This window comes from Macrosteles quadrilineatus, unplaced genomic scaffold (genome assembly GCF_028750875.1).
Source record: "Macrosteles quadrilineatus isolate MER2022 unplaced genomic scaffold, UCM_ALF_1.0 Scaffold_4__1_contigs__length_99947679, whole genome shotgun sequence".
Lineage (NCBI taxonomy): Eukaryota > Metazoa > Arthropoda > Insecta > Hemiptera > Cicadellidae > Macrosteles > Macrosteles quadrilineatus.
In genome coordinates, this window is record NW_026542597.1 from 52554989 (window position 1) to 52576260 (window position 21272).

The following is a 21272-nucleotide window of genomic DNA, read 5'->3' on the forward strand; positions in this document are numbered from 1 at the left end:
ATGCAGATTGGAATACATGGTGGACGTGTTGAATCGATATGATGGTTTTGTTACTAATATAGATTACAAGGCTGACATGATATCCACTCCACGAACAGTAAATGAACGGTAAATTACAATGGTAAATTAGCAAAATAAGTATGATAAATAAAATAAGTAGGCTAGAAGAAATAATGCATATGATTTATTTAAATTCGTAACTGAAAAATTATAACATTTTATGACTTCAAATATTTGTCGTTAACTTCGAATATGTAACTTTTCAAGTGGGTGAAACACATTGAAGTTGAAATTTAATTTGAAACTACAATGAGTTTGGAGCACTGATGTTCAAAACAATCGTTTGTAAATTAATTTCAGGGGACATTTGCGTTGGTACTAAAAGTTTTCCAAGTTAAATGCTCTGAATGGTTCTCAATTGTATCGTTGGAATAATTAGTGTCGGCGTGAAACTCCGCGCTGACTGACTGCTACAGCCTTTTTAATTGAAATGGACTTTTCATTTAAGCCTCGTAATGCAATTGAGCCACCTGATGAAATAGCGCCAGTGCCATTTTAAACTCATTTCCGTTTCTGAAGCTTCTGAAATCTCCTCCTGTTTCGATTCTCGTCTAAGATATCGGTAAGAAAATAATTTAAAGGGATAGTCTAGTTTGTACGGATCGAAAACAAAATGTTTTTAACACGTGCATTTAGTGGTTTGATTGAAATATTCTTACTCCTGCTAGTGCAGAGAGTTTGTAATTGGTGTAGGTAAATTGTTATAACGATTTCCTGTACTTATATTTTTTTATTCATGATTTTGAACGTATTTGGAGTAGACACTCTTTATTAGAAAAATCTACCTCTTCTTTAAAATCATGTGAAATTCTCAACACATTTGGACAAAAAGCTGTTCGGAAAAGACTTTTTCTAAAACATTTCCAAAGTCAACAAATGATGTTACTTTCCCATTTAGCTTTGATTTTTTGATATAGCAAGATTGTCATATTTAAGAATATTTTCTAAACACACGGCATTAGCCATAGTGCTATTGTTATTGTGATATCTAATGACAAGCTGACTTATCTCAGGTTTTTTATATTACAACTTAACTAACAAACAAGAACTGGTTTACTTTACAACAGATTACTACACCAATTGAGGTGAAAAACACAAAAATAAATCGAACGGAAAACTGGACATAGGTGGTTTATAAATGGCCCACTTCAGTCTTTTATTTAGTTTATTGAAACGATAGTAAACAAATGTTTTTTTTAAGTTTTGGTACATACATTTACAAGTCGATGGTTCTGTTGCAGCACCCGCACAAAAGTGCAAGCGCAAAGAGACCTGGGAGAGACTACGGCGGCGACAGTCCGTCAACTCCAGAGCCCAGAGTCTCGCGAAGGGCGGCGACCCTTGGGTACGACGGGAGAGCTTCAAACACCACCTCCTGGAGTCTTCTAGTGACCCGGACCTGACTCTCCCCCGGCCCAGGGCCGTCCGTCCTAACTGTCTGCCCTTACCTCTCCACAGTCCCGCCACCTCCACAGAGGCCCTGCCCTCCCCATCCACCTCCCTGCAGCTGTCACCCACCCCCATGGTGACAGAGCTGGGCAACAAGTCGTCGTCGGCGCCAATACTGCACAAACAGCCACCCCTGCCGTCGCCCAAGGCCGAGGACTGCAACAAGAGGGTGAGTTTGCACATTTGTTTTGTAGATGGTATTTTCTAATATTTCACTGATTAAAAATTGAAAAAAGTAAATTTAATGTTACTTAATGTAACTATAAACATCCAGGATGGGGATTGGACGCGGAGGAGATAAGGGTAGATACCCTGTGCTCCTGTGTATCGTTGTCAGTGTCACAAATCAGTTTTTCTTTAACACGGACCATTTATAAACTAAAGATCAAGGACTCATATTTTCAGTATTTTAAGTTACCGGCCTCCTATGGCAACTCCATAAACTGAATGACAACAGATAGCTATAGGTAGCTGAGTAGTTATACAGGGTGGCTGGTCATCAGTGTGACAACATTTTGTTGGCGTAAGTACAAAGTAAATGCAGTGTAATGATGCATATAAAAGGTTCCAAGTCCAAAAATTAGCTTCCCAAAGAATTATTTTAAGTTTTTCAAAAATAACTATGTTTTCAAACTTAATACAGTTATTTCTCAATTACCTGTTAATGGATTTGAGTAGACAATGTCATTTTCGTGTTCTACATTAAATTTTGAATAAGAATAATAGAATATGACGGAGGATCAGTTGTAAAAACTCCATTGTAAATAGATTCAAAGATAAAAATTATGATGTTTGATAAAAATTAAAAAAAACATTGGTCTATTGTATTCGTTCACACCCTGTATACAAGAAAGTGGCCGATTATGTTAAAAACTGCGCCATTTTATAAGCTTTCCAACCATATGCTACACTATTGAGGTTTAGATATTCTGTTTTTTGTTTTAGTGGTTTGAATACCAGAAAACAGGGTGTCTTTAACATTTAAAACATAGAAAGCCGGCATGTATTAAGCAAAAGTTGTATTTTTGTTTCAGCTTAAACAGTAAAAACAGTAAAAAAGTTCCCTGTTTTCTGGTATTCAAACCACTAAAACAAACAACAGAATATCTAAACCTCAATAGTGTAGCATATGGTTAGAAAGCTTATAAAATGGCGCAGTTTTTTTACATATTCGGCCACTTTCTTGTATACAGGGTGTGAACAAATACAATAGACCAATGTTTTTTTTTTAATTTTTAACAAACACCTAATATGTATCTTTGATAATATTTACAATGGAGTTTTTACAACTGATCCTCTGTCATTTTCTATTATTCATATTCAAAATTTAATGTAGAACACGAAAATGACATTGTCTACTCAAATCCATTAACAGGTAATTGAGAAATAGCTGTATTAAGTTTGAAAACATTGTTATTTTTGAAAAACATAAAATAATTCTTTGGGAAGCTAATTTTTGGACTTGGAACCTTTTATATACATCATTACACTGCATTTACTTTTTACTTACGCCAAAAAAATTTTGTCACACTGATGACCAGCCACCCTGTATAGTAGTTCTCGCCTGGTAATCAAAAGGTCGCCCAATCCTGAGAAAAGTTACGAATAGTAGATTTTAATGGTTCTAAACTTGATCCAGCTGTCCTTGGTTATAGGCCAGTCAAATTGGACAATAAAATCGCAAAGCGTGATGTATTGCTGCATTTTTAATATGTTGTTGGGACCCGTTAGGGTAACTCAAAACCAAGTTTGCAGCTTCGAGATCCCTGTGCTCCCTGCGTAATAAGTAAAATATTACAAAATTAATGTATTTTTTTAAGTTTTTGGTTTAACTTATTAACAATGCATTTTTCTTAATACTACTCAAATGTAATAATTAAAGTACATAGAATTTCCAACAATTTAAGCATAGTTTCATTTTTGTGTGTCAAATAGTTTTTGAGAAATGATTTTTCAAATATTACAAATTGTTTAAATTAATTACCATAATTTACATTTTTCCTGGATTGGACCCACAAAAATTGTGTAATACCCATATTATGGCAGAATTCTTAAAAACTGCTTTTTTAGTAAATGTTATTGGCTTTCGTTTTATCATAAAGCCAAGTCTGTACCTTCAACATTTGTCTGAAAACTATACAAATAATAATTTATAAATATCACGATTTTTTTTATTTAATGAGTTTAAATAATGTCCCCAACCATTAAGTGATAAAAACGAAGTAAGGAAAAACATATTTAAGATTAAAAGTTATATTTAAAGATAAATAATGACAAAACATTCTTATAATTAATATTTTGGCTTTTTCGACACTGAAGGCAAGGTATTAGAAATGTTTCCTGATTCAAAATCTTCGGGAAAAGACATATTATCGTCAGGGTCATCTTCATCCTCTTCAATAAATGGTAATGTGACATTTTGGCAGTTCTTAGCAGAGCAAGGAGTACATAATGGTGAACACTTTATCCCGGCCTTCCAACATGTGCAAGCACCCTTGCATCCCTTTTTGCACCTACATGAAACTAGTTTCAGAAGGTTGGATGGAGCTGTACTGCATGTTGTTGTCACTGGAACCAATCCTGCTGTGCTATTTGACCAACCCCACTCTGTGGGATCCTTTTCAATCCCTAACCATTTTTGCACTTGGTGGTATGCTCGAAATTAGTGGAAGGAAGCTGCATCTTGGGGGTGGGCAAGCGTGATACCTTAGCGCAGGCTGCTGCCTTTACAAACAGGCGGAACCGAAGGTTTTCGAATTCATCGTGGAATGTGTTGTCACCATACAAAGCAATTAGGTACTTTTCTCCAGCTTCCTAGGAGGAGTTTTTAGGGTGAGAATGGGGAAACCTATTTTAATCCCATAAAACCCCGTACCCTTTAGTACGATCATACTGGTTCATAACATTTGCTTTTAATTTAATCAAAATCGGATGAGTTTTACTCTAGTTCATGTGCTGATGGGCATACACACACATTTACATAAACTTGAATGGAAGGCGTTTTTGACCTCTGGGAATTTGAAGTTGAAAAAGTAAATCAGTCCTGGATGTGTATAAATAATGACATTTTTTTGACATCGAAATAAACAAAATTATAAGGTTTTAGCAAATTTCCTATATAGGGAATGATCTATTACCGTAGTACTCATGGTAAGACCTGGACCCGGGACCAATTTCAATACAGTACAAAATCAATAATATTCACCCTATAGATATAAATATCAGATCAAAACACAGCTTATCTTTTGCCATTTTAACTTAACAAAGTCATTTTTCCTTTTTAGTTTAAAACAAAATCCTGCAAGTGACGTCCTGTCCTTTTAATCAGTGAACAAGGTTGACACAACAGGAGGTCTTCTTTCAGGCTCTCGGAAAAGATGCTGCGGGAAAAAGTACATCAGCAATCAGCATGAGTCTTATTGATGTAGAACCTGTACTATTGTAGTTAAAATGCATCATATACATATTTGAAACAGCAAAAAAATTATATACCGTAGTAGTAGACGCAACGATTGTGTTCAAATCAAATCAGATAGTGTTTATTTCATATTGTACATAAATCGGTACATGGAATGGCGTCAAAAACTATATCTAAAACTTAACATAAAGAAAACAAGTATAATAGAAATAAAACACTAATTTAACATATTCTTCTTTTTTACTTACTGATAGGAAGTAGCTATTACCATAGGTGGTACGGTAAGTCTTAGTGCCGAGACCGATATATTTGATCATTTTCTGCGGTGGTAATATTTACCGTAAGTTGTTTTTACACAAATTTATATTATATTTTAAAAAGATTTGCTAAAACATAGTAAATTTGTTTTATCTCTTAATAACTTACACATGTTGTAAAAACAATTAAGCTTGTTAAATGAAAAAATCGTGATATTCATAAATTATTTTTTGTATAGTTTTCAGAAAAGTGTTGGAGGTAGAGACTTAGCTTTGTGATAAAACGAAAGCCAATAACATTTACTACAAAAGCAGTTATAAAAATTCTGCCATAATATGGGTATTACACAGTTTTTGTGGGTCCAACCCGGGAAAAATGTAAATTATGGTAATTACTTAAAAAATTTGTAATATTTGAAAAATCATTTCTCAAAAACTATTTGACACACAAAAATGAAACTATGCTTAAATTGTTGGAAATTTAATGTACTTTAATTACTACATTTGAGTAGCATTAAGAAAAATGCACTGTTAATAAGTTATAAACCAAAAACTTTAAAAAAAATACATTAATTTTGTAATATTTTACTTTTTACGCAGGGAGCACAGGGATCTCGAAGCTGCAAACTTGGTTTTGAGTTACCCTAACGGGTCCCAACAACATATTAAAAATGCAGCAATACATCACGCTTTGCGATTTTAGCCTCTTTTTATGTACGATTCGACTGGCCTATTATTGGAATTTCAATAAATGTTCTTGACTAATGAAACAACTGGTTTTAGTCGGTAACAAAGCTACACAAGGCACCTCAATTTATTCTACACTCATCCTTCACTCATATTTTGGTTAAAATACGGATTTAGGTGCTGTACTTGGTAATATAAGTTACAATCGTCCAATAAACCCTCCAAAAGAAAAGACAATAGGAAAATTAAAAAAGATTTTTGTTCAATTCATTAGGGCAAAAATAATTACTTAAGAAAGCAATACAACTACGCAGCTCATTAAATTTTGCCTCTTAAGGTTGTCGGTATTGATCTATTCGTCAACTGTTTCTTCCAACATTGTTTTTTTTTTTGATTCGGTGTATTCAAGATGACTAAACCAAATGTACCATTATAAGTTAACAATTACAAATACGTCATAGAAATAAGAGGTATACTTGGAAAAGAGGTGACTCCTTTGCCGAATTCAATCAAGCACTGTAATATATTCAATATTCCATCGGTAATGAGCACTTATTATTCACAGGCCTGATCGGGACACCACATTGGGATGCTAATCTGTTCGTTCCTTATTGGTTTGTAACAAGAGACTCTATTGTTCAATATGCTAAATTAATTCTGCACACCTCGACGGGGAGTCGGCTCCATTATAGGGTTACGAATTGAGTGAATCATCGTCGCAATTCTATCAGGAGTGGTGTGACGAAATTTAGAACTGTCTTTTATTTTTACTTAAATTTAATTTTACTTACACTGTTATGGTGTTACATTGTTCTAAAGTTTGATCTCAAATTGCCTTTGACGAAAATTTTGAGTTTTTTAAGTTTTAAAACTTTATTTTTATAGTTTGAGTTATTTTTTCTGATGTAAATTTGAAGTTAATGTGATATTTAGCAAATATTATTATACAAATATTGTTTCAGTTAAAGCTTGTGACGTCACCAACATAGTAATTTATATTAAATACTTTACATTGAATTCAGAGTCTAGGTTGGCACGTTTTAAAGGATTAAATTGATATTGATGTGTGTATTATCATTGACTATATATACCTGTAGGTATATATAGTCAATGGTATTATTAAGTTCTGTAAAACTAATAGCTACAAAGGCCTCGGAAATAATATTTTTAATTTTTATGTGATTTTATTGCCTTCGAATCGCCATTACTGTGACAATTTTGTGTGAATTATTTTAATCGCAAAAATTTTTGTACTTAAGTATACATTGAATCATTTTATGTAAATTGGGTAATGTAAGAATTTCCCTTGATACTTTAATTTTATTTTATGCATGGTTTACATTCATTGTGAAACAATATAGTTTTTATGCTTAGGTAATTAAGTAATACAAAGTTGTCAAATTGTGTTGATTATTCTTTTGTAAATAAGTGCAAGGTTTCAATTTAAAATGTAATGTTAGATCAATTTTCTGAACGTTTGTGAGGGTTTTAATGGGCTTAAAACTTCAACTTAACGCAATTTATAATAAGATTAATTTATCTTAAGATCCTTATTATTTAGAGCCGGTCGTCCTACTACGCCTTCCATCTTGCACTCAAATCAACAACCCCATCGTCTAATCACCCGCCAAAAAAAACCGCTCCGCGATCCTTACCGTTTCACACATTGTTGTACGGACAAAGGACTGCATCAAGATTGATTAATTACCTTAGTACAAAGCAGTGCCAACTCATCATGTATTGTACGCTTAACAAGGTCTGTGTGTCAGTCTGTCTGTCTGTCCGTAGGTGCTGAAACAGCCGAGGTCTCAGTCCGAACGCCAGCTTACCGGTAAGTGCTTGTACTACTTCAATAGTTACTACTAGTATTGCAAATTGGACACTGTGATAGACATTACATCCATGTGGATCGGCTGTAGGCTGTAGCCAATACATTTATTTTAAACAAAACTTTGGTAAATGAGCCACTTACAGGGAGACCCTAATCCATCTATCATCTATCTATCTTCTTCCATACTATTATAAAATTGTGGTGGTGTCTATCTGTCCGGCTGCCACGACTAAAATACTAAACCGATACAGCCCAAACTAAGCACAAAGATTGTCCACATACCTAGGAATGTCGTAGGACTAATTCACTTCCCTGAAATCCTCTAGGGCTTCGCCCCTTGAATGTCTAAAGATTTGAGGTGTTTTCAAAAGTAAATATTATTAATTGGTCTCTATGGAAGCATGAGAAAATTGACGATCTTTGTTTACCTTTGCTTTTACATTTTAATATAAACAGTCAGAACTGCTAATGCTTATTTCACAATTTCAGACAAATTTGACATCGTATTGGAATATCTACTTCTAACAATCTTCAAAAGCGGATAGTTGATAACTTGGATATTATAATACCAAACGTCATCGTTCGGAAAGAAATGTTGCTGCAAAAAAAATCAGTAACCATTTTCAAGTCCAAGTAAATATTCATTTGTACAGCCTTTTTCCCTAAAAACATACGTAGCAGATGAATAAAACCACTTCACCGCACCACATGCTCACATATAAATATTCATCGGTACAAGACAATGTTAACAGTTAACGCCACTGAAATATTCCGGATCACGGGGCTTTAACGGTTCACACGTGGAATCTTGTTGGAGGCGATTTGAATTTTAAACTCAACTTGGGTTTTTACTGTACTGGTTTACATGGATTCTGCATTCTTTCTTAGTGGTGTACAATATGTTAGGGTATTTTTTTCCTGAAATACATTAGACCATAAAATAGTCAAAGTTATACTTTATACATCACTTTAATTTTTATCAGTGTGATTGTGATGTCTCTGTATCTTCTTAAACAACTAGTTTTGAAATGAAATAAAAATGCTTCTTTATTGAGGCGAACTTAGGACCTCATATTCTTTTTTTCACAGTTAACCTCTTAAGGTTTCACTACTATAGTGGAATAGAATACAGAATAGGACTGGCCTCTGAGGAGGTAGGGGATGCGACGTTGCCACTTCGTTCTTGGCTGGTGAGCTCACCTAGAGCCGGGGAGCGGGCGCGGGCATCCCTCTGATTCTGTCTTCTTACCTGTAGGGTAGTTTAACACCACAAATTATTAATTTTTTGGTGGTATCGGTTAGTGTTGTCATGTTTATATCACATGGAAGATATATTCATCTCTTACATGATTATGGATAGATTGTTTGCACAATTAATGACTTAAACCGATACTAGATTTAGGCTAGTTTTTGAAAAATATATTAACATACAATTAATAAATATAAAATGAAAATACATTTTATATAGGGTCACCTTTACAAGTCTCTGGGAAAATGTTGCCTATAGTCAAACGTTTGTCAACCCCAATTTTTAAACGAATCACCGTAACAATAAGAGCAAATGAATAGGCCTACATATGGTCCAAAAACTTTTATAGCAGTTCTAAAAATCTTGTAAATTGTTGCCCTGCTTATAGTTTGATACATAAAACAAATTAACATGGAAATGAAGAAGGTACAATCTTTCATATTAAACATTTACAGCAATAGTTTGGTTGTGTTTAGGAAACGAAGTTGGTCAATGTTTAGGAATTACCCCAAAGCTGCCTTTCTTTGAACACCTATTGTGACCCTCACTCCGTTAATCTTATTATTGCCACTCGACTGAACTTAAACTTACGGAGAACAGGTAGCTCAATAGTGACGAAGACATTTCTGTAATATGTATTGTGATTTGACAAAAGAGTCCGTTAGTTTTATATTGAATTTAAGAAAATTGAACTAACGTTTACATACATTACGTTATGTGTTGCATTCATTAAAATAGTCATACGATATATCCACTCTTCTATAACAAAAAAAACTTCTAATGTAGGTACTCTAGAAATCCTCAAAAAACATACCAGGTAAAAAGGGAAATAGATAACATAACTGCCAATTTATTGCAAAAATGACATAACTATTTTTATTAGAAAATATTATTACATTGCACTGGAAATTGTTGCATAAAAATATTTACAAAAGAAGATATTGACGTATGAAACTTAAATACAATTTTTAAGGGACAATGACATTTTTATATAGACCTATCAAGATATTTGCATTACGTAAAGGAACACCACGTCCGACGTTACGATATCGCAAACGCTTCACGTGTACTCGTGGTCGTCCACGTCACCTACTGTTGTTCGTATTCATTGGGCGAAACACAGTTCATAGACGAATTCTTGACAAAACAGGAGGGTATATAGAAACGCACAGGTCGGCTATCGGGCAGAGACTGAGTGCGTGGCACAACTTGGCAACAGTGGACAGTTTTCTAAAAGCTGATTGGATGCCGCATGCCCCGCCCCACCCGACTCGAACTGGTTTCGGTCCTATTCTGTATTCTATTCCACTATAGTTTCACTGTTTGTCGGACTACAAATCATCGCTTTTGTTGCAAAACACGTGCAAATGAAAATCGTGAATCTACCAAAATAGTCAAAATGTAAAAGATAACGAAAAAGGATCGATTACCTAGAGAAGATAAATCAAATGGTTTTTTAACAAAAAATATAAAGATAAAATAACCCCTCAATTAGATTTAGTCCAAATGTATACGTTCTATGCTATAAGTAATTTATTATCTTAGTGAAATTTAAATGCTCCAAAAATCCTCCCATCACTGTACTGAACAGTTCAATATACAATGTTTGACACACTCGACTATGTAGGTATTAAACCGTGTGACAGCGAGGTAGATAACGCCTACTGTCGGCGAAATGTCACACCTACGTCACAATCGCACCTATCTCCATACAACAACATTCGTGCGATCTTTCATTATGTGCAATATTAATGAAAATTGGCTACACAATAATGCATTTTATAGAACTCGCTAGTTCAACGAACACAGTTTCTTCGAATACGCACGACCATAATTACGAATTATCATTTATTATTATCTGACGATATGGTGATATTGTTTCATTTAAATTAGATTATGAGGAAAGCAATCAAATTAAAAAAATTCAAATTATTTCGTATTGGGAGAAATTGAGTTTTAAATTGCCCTCATTCCCTAGATAGAATATAAATGTGCAATTTGTTTTGAAATTACACTTGCATTGCGTCATATTGTTTTGTGTTTTGATCTAACTAAGATCTAATAACAAATAGTACCTAATAGCAAAGCTAATAGTCAAGGGTTGTTTTGATTGTTTGAAACATATGACTGCTATTATTATATATCACCATAGACAAAAATAATTAAATATAGACCGTCAGCCGTGCTGCGGTTACCACAGAATCTGGCGCACACCGCCAGTTAAACATTGCTTAAATGGAACTGTCTAAACCATGTAATTATTCTATTAGTATAGGATTCGGGCCAGCAACTTCATTTGTTTATTTTATGACCCATATCGGTTCTGTTCATGTCATCGTAACTTTGACTATTCCAATATTCAATGCTATTACTAGCTACCCAATATAACTTCATCGCGTTAAGTTTTTTTTATATTTCTAATCATTACTGTTTTAACGTCCTTGATTACACGCTGGTTTCCATAACAATTTTCGCAAATAAATAATGTTTGGACGCCAATCCAAATTCCAAAACAAAAATCTTCCGATTTCTCAAATTGTTTATTAGAAACCCCGACTATATTCACATTGACGTGACAACGCCATCCTTAACCACCACAGCTGTACCACACATCAATGGCTGATCAGCTGTTTAGTTGCTCAGATGCAGCTAGTCCCGCGACCTGGTTTTGCAAGGTCAGAGGGTTTTTGCTCCTCACCCGGTCGCAACCTTAAAAGGCGCAGTGCAATGGCGCTTTTTATTTTAAATGTGCACTGCAGCTTTACACAACAAGATAAATCAACAATCGAGTAATCGATGGCCGGTTGTACGTTAACGAATATAAAGTAAGGGGAGTCTTATATTCTGTGTTTTTTTTTTAAAGTTTGATTATAAATAAGCTTTGACTATATCTAATGCTGTAAAGTACATATTCAACATCCTTGCTGTGTTAAAAAAAACCAATGCATTTTTAGTCAAATATGGCTTATTAATACTATTATTGAATTTTCTCAAACATCGACCGTACTTTACTAATAATTTTAAAAATACAGTACCAATGACGCGTTGAAAGTACCCGAGTGCACGAAATAAACAAATTGTTTCATAGAGTGTGCTGCTACGTGAAATATGCCCACCGTCTCCTAAATTTTAAGACGAACTTTCATGAAACTGACGGGGAAAGTTTTCTATCATATTCCCACTAAATTTCTAAGTTTAAACAACTCAAAAAGACATTAGAACTTCAATATAAAAACAGACTACCAAACCCATTTGAGAAGTCATGTCTAGTACAGTAGTCAGAGTGAATGGTAGAATTAGAGTGTATTTTGAATGGTAGTTTTCTGTCTTATCTCCACTCTTAAAACATTCACCGTTTCACACAGATTATCTTTTGCATTGTTGTCAGTTTGTTTACATCTTGCTTGTTACATAGATTGGCTGTTTGCCCAAAAGAAAAACAACGCCAAAACGTCGGAAGTTTAAATTAATAGTTTGGAATAAGGTTTTATGTATAAATTTAATAATCGTCCAACTTATATATAAATTATTTAAATAAAAAAACTTTAATATTTTGTTTATAACAAGAATTGCAGTAGGCGATTCATTACGCTCTTGGTTGTTTACGACCAAAAACTATGTTCAGCCAATAGAAAATCAAGAGAAACTAGTGGCTTGTAGGGACATAAGTCCCTAAAAAGCTCAAATGTAAAACAACTTTTTGCAATACCGGTATTTAAACAAACTCAGAATAACATTATCTATGTGTCAGAATAGGCATCCCTACACCATATCTTTTGTGTAAAAACCAGTTTGTTGTTCTTCTTTGTTTGCTTTTGTTGATGTCATTTGCAATAAATAATTTGAATCACTCCAGTGGTTCAACATGAAAAGGCAGCAAACATATCATTGTTTGTAAATAAATACTGGTTTACTAAGGTAGCTTTGGTCTTGTGGTTAATGAGGATAAATAAAAGCTTCCCTGTTTGGAATTTTAAAAATTCATTGGAGGTTCGCCTTCAGATGAATTGAAGACGCCTGCAATTTCATCTGCTAGGCTTATTATACCTACGACGATCCATATTTATCCTGTCTACAAACCTAAAGTTCTAATTCACTGTCACCTTGTACAACCATTTCTTCCGAAGCTCTTTTGTAAATTTGTGCAAATGGATTTTCTAATAGAATTTCAGCTAGTTTTGACAATATTTCAGGTTTTAAGTCACTATTTTCTCGACGCCTTTGACGAATTTCTGTTGCTGTTGATGTGTCAATAATGTACAATTGGCCATACACGGGGTCTTCATCATGTTGAGGCAGCAAATCTGAGATTGGACGATAAATCTGTCCTTGAATTTTGAAACAGTATGGTCCTTTTCCTGGAATATCTTTCTTACTGGCTGAAAAATAAGCAAAAGCCATCGCACTGTTGCATTGTCGAATGAATTTATACAGTTGTGGGCTCTCTTCAAACAAACTTTTAAGTTCTACATTAGTTTTTTACTGAGGAAGGTTAATAAGTCCGTTATGGCAACATGTCATAAAATGATTATTCGTTAGTTCTTCTCTAAAATGATGAGCACTACATTGAATGCACTCTTGGTCCAATAATCCTGCATCATGGATCTTTACATTTCTCTCGTCTACCATGGGTCTCCTAAAAAGGGGTTGTAACATATCTTGATTAAGTTCGTCATTATCTACTCTTGCTCTCCTACGCGCACTGTCATTCCTATGAACAGTTCCCCGCCTTTGTGGTATTCCCCTGGCGTTCATATTAATTACAGTACTTATAATGAAAAGAATATATATCCAGCAGCCTACATACCAAAACATCTTGAATCCCTGGTGATTTTATAAAAGTATGATCGAATATGATCATACGTTGTATATTCACTGTACTAAAAAAAATTACTTACGAAGGAATGCAAATACACCATTTTAGAACCAATAACATTTATAGGTTATTTTAGTTGTATATATTTACACAACCTTAACCTTAAAATGTGTAGAAATATAAAGAAAACAACATCATTTAAAATAAACTTGAACATATGATTTAAAAATAAAAACAAAACAGAAGTTAGATTTAATTTCGACTCTTTGATTATTTATACAAAATATTTATTCTATGTCGTTTATTCCTTTAACACGACAATAACGTAAAGCATGAAAAAATGAAACTTGAGTATATGATTTAAATATAAACAAAGAATGCAGACGTTTTTCCGACTAATCTTCAATATTTCAGTTTTATTATAGTATACATTTCATAGTTGACTGGCTAAAAGTAAACCAAATGTGTGTATTGATCACTGTTTTCAAATCTGTGGCACAGCTGTTTTAATTTCAAAAGATGTAAACAAATTAAACCCCATGTTGTTTTAATGGGAAAAGTTTTATTCTGTTGTGAATTTATGGTAAAAAAAAATAAGAAAAATGAATAGTTTTCCCTCAAAATTCACGTCAAGACCTTTAAAATAAGACCCCTCCCATCCTTCTACGGCCATCCAGTCACTCACAATTTCTTTACAAAAATTTGACTTACGGAATCTATATATTAATTTGAAACTGTTTTTCTTTGTCATAGCTATTTTGAGAGAACGGCTGGGCGTAGAAACTCGGTAGGGGTGTCTAAAGAAAGGTCTTGGTCTGTAGATGAGCCATCAAAAGAGAAACCTGGTAAATTCCCTTGGGGCTCTGCCCCAGTGGCCTTTAAAGTTCCATCCCATGTTATTCTTATGGAGGAAAACGGGGGTTTTGTCACAGCTAATTTGAGAGAACGGCTGGGTGTAGAAACTTGGTAGGGGTGTCTAAAGAAAGGTATTGGTCTGTAGGTGAGCCCTCAAAAGAGTAACGAGGTAAATTTCCTTGGGGCTCTGCCCCAGAGGCCTTTAAAGTTCACTCAGCAATTTTGTTTACATTATGACCATATGGATAATTTTACACTACTTTTAATGAACCAGCTGTTAATATTAAAATTGTATTCAAAGGTCTACTGAAACTGTCAAAATTAAATGTTTACATTATTATTTATGATTTTAAATTGATTCTCCACTGCATGGCAAGTTTTTTATAGTTTCAACAAAATGATGAATTTATGATACGTTTTAAATGTTTTGTTCAAAAATTTATGCTTTATTGCTCTTAGAAAATTTTTAATTATGAAATAAGTGTGACATATCATTTTCAAAGGAACCTATAATTATTCCTTATCGGGTTAGCTTATATATATTGTAAGGTTGGCACTTGCCTTTTTTCCTACTTTCAATCACCACTTATTTTTTAATTCAAGAAACAACACCAGAAATTCATTTATTGGTATGACAGTTTTCGATAATCGGGTTGAAAATTGTGTCAAAGATGAGTAACTTGAGGATGAGAGTTGTGTTCAAGTTTTGGAATAGACTAACTACGGAGTATGTTTCATTTATGGTTTTGGTGAAGTAGGTGAACTAATGTCAATTCAGGTATTTAAAAAAAATGTGTAGGCCTACAGGGATTTTACTTTGATGTACACATGTAGCTAGGTCGAACAACGCATCTAAACCTCACTACATACAAAACATTCGGAAACACAACAGTGTCATCACATCTCATCGCATTTGCATAATTTCTTACCAAGGCTGGACTAGGTTATGGATTTGGTTCCGCAAATGTTCAAGATTTGTGATCAAATTTCCTACAATTATGGTTCATTCCATCCTCAAAAAACATGCACAGCTTTATGTGGTCGATATGGCCAGGCAAAACTACCCCACAAGTTAATGAATTATCAAGTAAGAACAGGATGATTAAATACATGGGTCGATGTGGCAAGAGAAGGAATTAAAATTGCTTAGATCGAAGTAAGAATGTTACTGCTATCTGGAGAATCGGATATTTTTATCAAATACAAAAAAAAAACTTATTTAAATGCTGATAAAATTCTGTATTTTTATGACCAAAGATGAAGATTTACTTATAAATCTGGATACAATCTGAATGATTTTTCTAAAGCAGATGGAATTAGTTGTTAGTAATAAATATTGACTCTTTCCGTAACATGATAGACTAATTATATGAACTCATTCTCCCATATAGTGAAAGTGGCTTTGACATGAAACAAACTCATGAACAAACAATTAATTATAAAGACTCCTAAAAAACCTTTTGGGCAACCTAAATCCGATAAAAAGGTAGGAAATATTGTGTTAAACGAATTCAACAATCACGTTTTTTAGGGATAACAATCGTCATACTTATTATTTTGCTTATCCTCCCTTCATTTAACTAAGATTTTAATGACTTCACTCTATCTATCGCAGTTAGCTGAATTTACATAAAACCTCAAGATTAACCGTCGATTTCGACGGGGTTCCACTAGTTATATATATAGATGTTCCATGAGACTTTTTGTTGAGCAAGGTTTATAAATGTTATTTAATATTTTAATTAACTTCGGAAACAAAAGGTGGTAGACAAAAACAAATCTCCTCTAATTACTCGGTTAAATTTGAATTTAATGGTATTGTATGAAGTTGTAGAAGTTTTAATAATAAATACTTGGAGCATATATTTCACAGAATAATTCGAAAGGATAAAATGAAGTGTCAAAGGCAGTGAGGCCGCGAGGTTGTGGTTTTGCTACATAGTTTTAGAATTCGTTCCAAACTGTGTCAGAAACAAAATTTTCTATTAAGTTATTTGCTTTTATATTTCCGCTAGGGTGTACACTCAGTATGAAAATCATCTAAATTTAGTATTATCCGAAAGTAAATGACTAGAAGTTGGTCACAACGTGCTGCTAGTTACAAAATAATGTAATTCGATATTGTTAATAATATTAATGTTGTATAGAACATAGTTCCTTTTGAGTATACAAATTTTAGCAGCGAGCTTTGTGGTGCTTTATTTTAAACTAGAGGTCGTCCAGTGGTTGAAAACTCGACCGAAAATATTGAATGTACAGACTTCTCTATTTTCACCCCACGCTGTAAATAAAACATGTGATTGCAATTTGTTTGGATTTTCTGTTTATATTTCGTTGTTATTTCATCACCATCATGGCAACCCGTAAGGCCCATATCAATTTTTTGAAGTTTTCAAATTCATTATTTGTGCTTATTTTTTAGCCTATTTTAATTGAATAACTGTTGTACTCCTTCAACAGCATTCATGCTGAAAATAATTGCTATTTCTTGGCTCAACAGGTAAAGACTTGTAAGCTTTTACAGTTGTAGTTAAGTTTGAATCTCTTGCTCCTAAAATGTTATCGTCTTACCATTACATCAAGAGTGTTGCCTCATTGGCAGTTCACTAAATCAAAGAGCAGACTAGCCTAGTATGCAAGGTGTCGCATAGTCGCATACTAGGCTACGATCTCCCGCGCGTTTGTCGACGTCAGGGCGTGTGTACGTGCGTGCGCGTGCGCTCGTCTCGACGCCGCGACGCTCAGTGTCGTGTCGACGCCTCCCCCTGACGTACGTCCCTGTGATACACGTGTCCGTGTTCTCTGTGTTTCCATAGTCTACGTGTTGTGTTCAGTGTTTCTGCTATTCGTAATATTTTTTAATCGTCATATTCGTGGTTTTTACACTTTCGCTAAATATTTTAACTCCGTTTAAATGTTTGCACGCGTCGTCGTTGTTGTGGATGTAGATTCTTGATGGAGTTTTAGCTGTATTATTTTTTCGAAGTGATAATATTGACGATGGCGGAGGCTGAAGTACCAGAGGTGAAGGATTACAAGTTCTTCCGCAGTTTCAGCGCCAAGGTCGAGTCGGGATGGCCCATGCGGAAAGCCGAGCAGTTCTGGAGGAGGTTGAGAGAAAGAAGAATTGCAGGTGGGATTGGTTTTAATCGACACATTTAAATTTATTTTCATTTCCCATAATATTTTTTTAATCCAACCTCCCTAAGTAAACTTAGTGTGAAAAGGCTTTGCACACGTGTTTTTTGTGGTTCAGTTTTACCTTTCAGTTCCATTAAATCATAATTTCGTATGCATAATTTGAACGAGTTAAAAGAACTGCCGTAAAGCATTGAAATACTCTGCAAAGGTGTCAAGTAGTTGTCGGAGATCAACACTGTGTGCCGTGTATCACGGTCTACTGCTTCTATACAATCATATATTAAACTGGGAATTTGTGTGAGTTTGATCAATCCATTTCACTCTATTTCCATGGATTGTCAACAAAATGTACACATTAATTAAATTTTGTAATCTCATAATATGTTCGAAATATTTTTCAAATTTGTTAACTTTTATGGCTGTAAACTAAACCATGACGCCAATTAAAGTAATTAAAACAGCAAAATAATTTTACTCTTGTTTTCAGAAGCAAGCGTTCCCAAAAATGAGGACTGCAAAAAGTGTTGATTAGAAGGGTTGTTAAAATGGATCTTCCTGGCCGTTTACAATAAAGTGTAGACAAATAAAGACAAGAAAGCCTCTAAACACATTTAGATTTAATCTATAAAGCTGGTCCATTTTATCATTTTATTAAAATGACTGTTTATTGAAATAGGCCTAATTTGAAAATCTGAAAATAAGTTATAGGCATACTAGTGTACGTATATAGACAACTTTCATACACGCTACTGTTTTGTCATTTATATATGTCAACTCGCAATAAAGTTTACACTAAGTCAAAGAAAACGGTGTAAAAAGTCCGAGTTTACTGTCTTGGTTTATTGCAGATGGATGAATTCCATATTAAACCGCCCCTGTTTATTTTCTTGTCTTGTTGTTCGTAGGTTCTCTCTGCAAGTTCTGGCCTAATATTTCTCTTGTATTTTTATCAAAATGTTAACAGAGTGTTTAAGGAGAGAAAATATTATATTTTAGACGTGTGTATTAAACTTTAGTACCTGGGGACCAAGCCATGGCTCGGTATAGTTTATTTCTATTGTATAAGCAATTTAAAGGAAACTCCTGTTTTATTTACAACTAATTTTGGCTTTTATTATTTTGGATTCAGTGGAATTTCAATTTATTATGATGGAGATTTTAACCTGGCAATCCACCCCACATTGATTTATTTTACATTCGATGGTAAAAATCACTCGTGTTTATAATAGTCTTTACTAGCATAAACATGTTTTGACAGTTAATTTAAAATAAAATAGCTGATTGAAAATCTTACATTGGATACAAATTTACATAACATAAATATAATATTATTAAATTTGTATTTTACGGCTAAACCAAAGTTTGCTAAAGATTGCCTCAGTAATTCGGGGATTAAGTTTTGGTAGAAGAGAGCCAAGTAAAATAATCAGTATTTAATCGGAACTATTTTCACCTAGTCGATTATCTTCAGCGTAATCTTTGCTCAATATTAAGAATTGATGTTTTTTCTTTGTACTGTATTTTGTAATTTGCTAGTATACTGTGGATGGCTTGTTATAAACACATGCTTCAAGTCTTTTGTTTACGTATTCCTTATTTTAATCAACCAACACGGCCAACCCATGTTAAAAATATTTTGACTTTCAATTTTAGTTTTTACTTTCTCCCCCTATACCATAGTATATGGAGAAAGTATTGTTTTCGTCAAAATTTTCGAGTTTGAGTTTTGAGTGGATATATTCGTTTTGGGTCCCCCTGGACCCAAAAAAGTGGTTTTCGAAGTGATGTCTGTGTGTGTGTGTGTGTGTGTGTGTGTGTGTGTGTCTGTGTGTCTGGATGTGTACAGAGCTAGGGACTACACCTGTGGTCCGATTTCGATGAAATTTGGTATGTAGGTTCTAATCCATGGTATCTCCAGGCGTTTTTTTCATTTTTTTGAAATTTTGATTTTTAATGGGGATTTTCCCATAAAAACCCATAAAAAACCGGAAAAATCGAATTATCTCAAAAATGGCCCGAACGATTTTGATAAAAATTTAGTATTATGTAGCCCTTTAAATTCTGAACAAAATGGTACAAATTCCATTTCTCTAAAAATTACGGTTCAAAAGTTATGGTAAATTATGTTATTTTCCCATAAAAACCCAGTCAAATAACGAAAATAGGATTTTAGAAAAAAAATCCGGTTTTAATTTAACATAGTATGTTATGGTCCTTAAAGTTTTGATAGTTTTTTCATTTAAAAAAAAATAATTTTTTATGGAAAATTTCCCATAAAACCCCATAAAATAACGGAAAAATAGGATTTTCCCAAAAACGGCCTAAACGATTTTGATAAAAATTTGGTATGTTATAGTCCTTTATATTCTAAATAAAATGGTACAAATCCCATTTCTGTAAAAATTACGGTTCAAAAGTTATTGTAAATTATGTTATTTTCCCATAAAAAAATCCCATAAAATAACGGAAAAATCGGATTTTCACAAAACTGGCCCAAAACGATTTTGATAAAAATTTTGTATGTAGTCCTTTAAATTCTTAACAAGATTATACTAATCCCAATTCCGTATATTTACTCTCACCGCTTACACAATATGATAAAGGTTGTTGACAAAGTTATGGGAGAAAGTATGTGTCAGAATGCTGATACCGTTTATTTACTTTAATTAGAATTTGTTTACAGTTTTAACTGCATTAAAAACGTGTTTAGGCCAGAAATAAATTATTATTTCAACATTATAAGGAAATCGTCGAGTTTTTTTTTAGATCTTTGTGAAAGCAAGCAAGTAAGCATACAAGCATACATATAAGCAAACATTACTCATATAAGAGTATAGGATTGTTTATTGTTGAGTCAGTTATTTTGGACAATGTTTCAGTCTTAAAAGTACGATTTAATATTATCAATGTGCACACAAAATTAAAAACCTTGTATTATCTACTGTAATTGCACAATCCCACATTTACTAAGTTCAATTTACTACATACAATCCATCGATTTCATTATGTTAATACTAAAGGTTTCTATTATCATTTTTGTAAATTAAAAGTAAAATAGGTATTAAATATTCATAACCATTGGTGTAACGAATAACATAATTAAATACTCTTAATTTTTCTTCCAATCAAAATGAATAACAAATCGTATTTGTTCTTACAATTAGAAAACTTTGAAACGAAACCTTGAACGTAGGTTGTCAACACTTTCGTCCCAATATATTGGTAGACTTTTAACTACAGTTTTGCGAATATTTTATTGAAATCACTACCTATATTTTTTAGACCAAAAGTTTATATTCTAGATGTTTACACACAATTAGATGACATTAAATCTTTACAAATATAAAACAATAATAAATTATCTTTAATCACTTAGCCGATTTCGTAGTGTTATCGATATACCCCAGTAAGGGTTTAGTTTTAATCGGATTAAAATAGCAATCACCTAAGAATTAGCTGCTTAATTGCTACGATTTATCATATTTTAAGACACCTGAACCACTCTGAAG

General features: G+C 33.5%; 1 protein-coding gene across 3 annotated transcripts in view; it reads left to right on the forward strand.

Annotated features, from left to right (window-relative positions):
• LOC128991595 (rho GTPase-activating protein 7) overlaps positions 1-21272 on the forward strand; it is a 298481-nt gene that overhangs the window by 117010 nt on the left and 160199 nt on the right. For all 3 annotated transcript variants that reach the window (XM_054414614.1, XM_054414615.1, XM_054414616.1), the window contains exons 6-7: positions 1302-1678; positions 7660-7702. In XM_054414614.1, coding sequence (XP_054270589.1) covers positions 1302-1678; positions 7660-7702 — 420 coding nt within the window. The remainder of the gene's footprint in view (positions 1-1301; positions 1679-7659; positions 7703-21272) is intronic.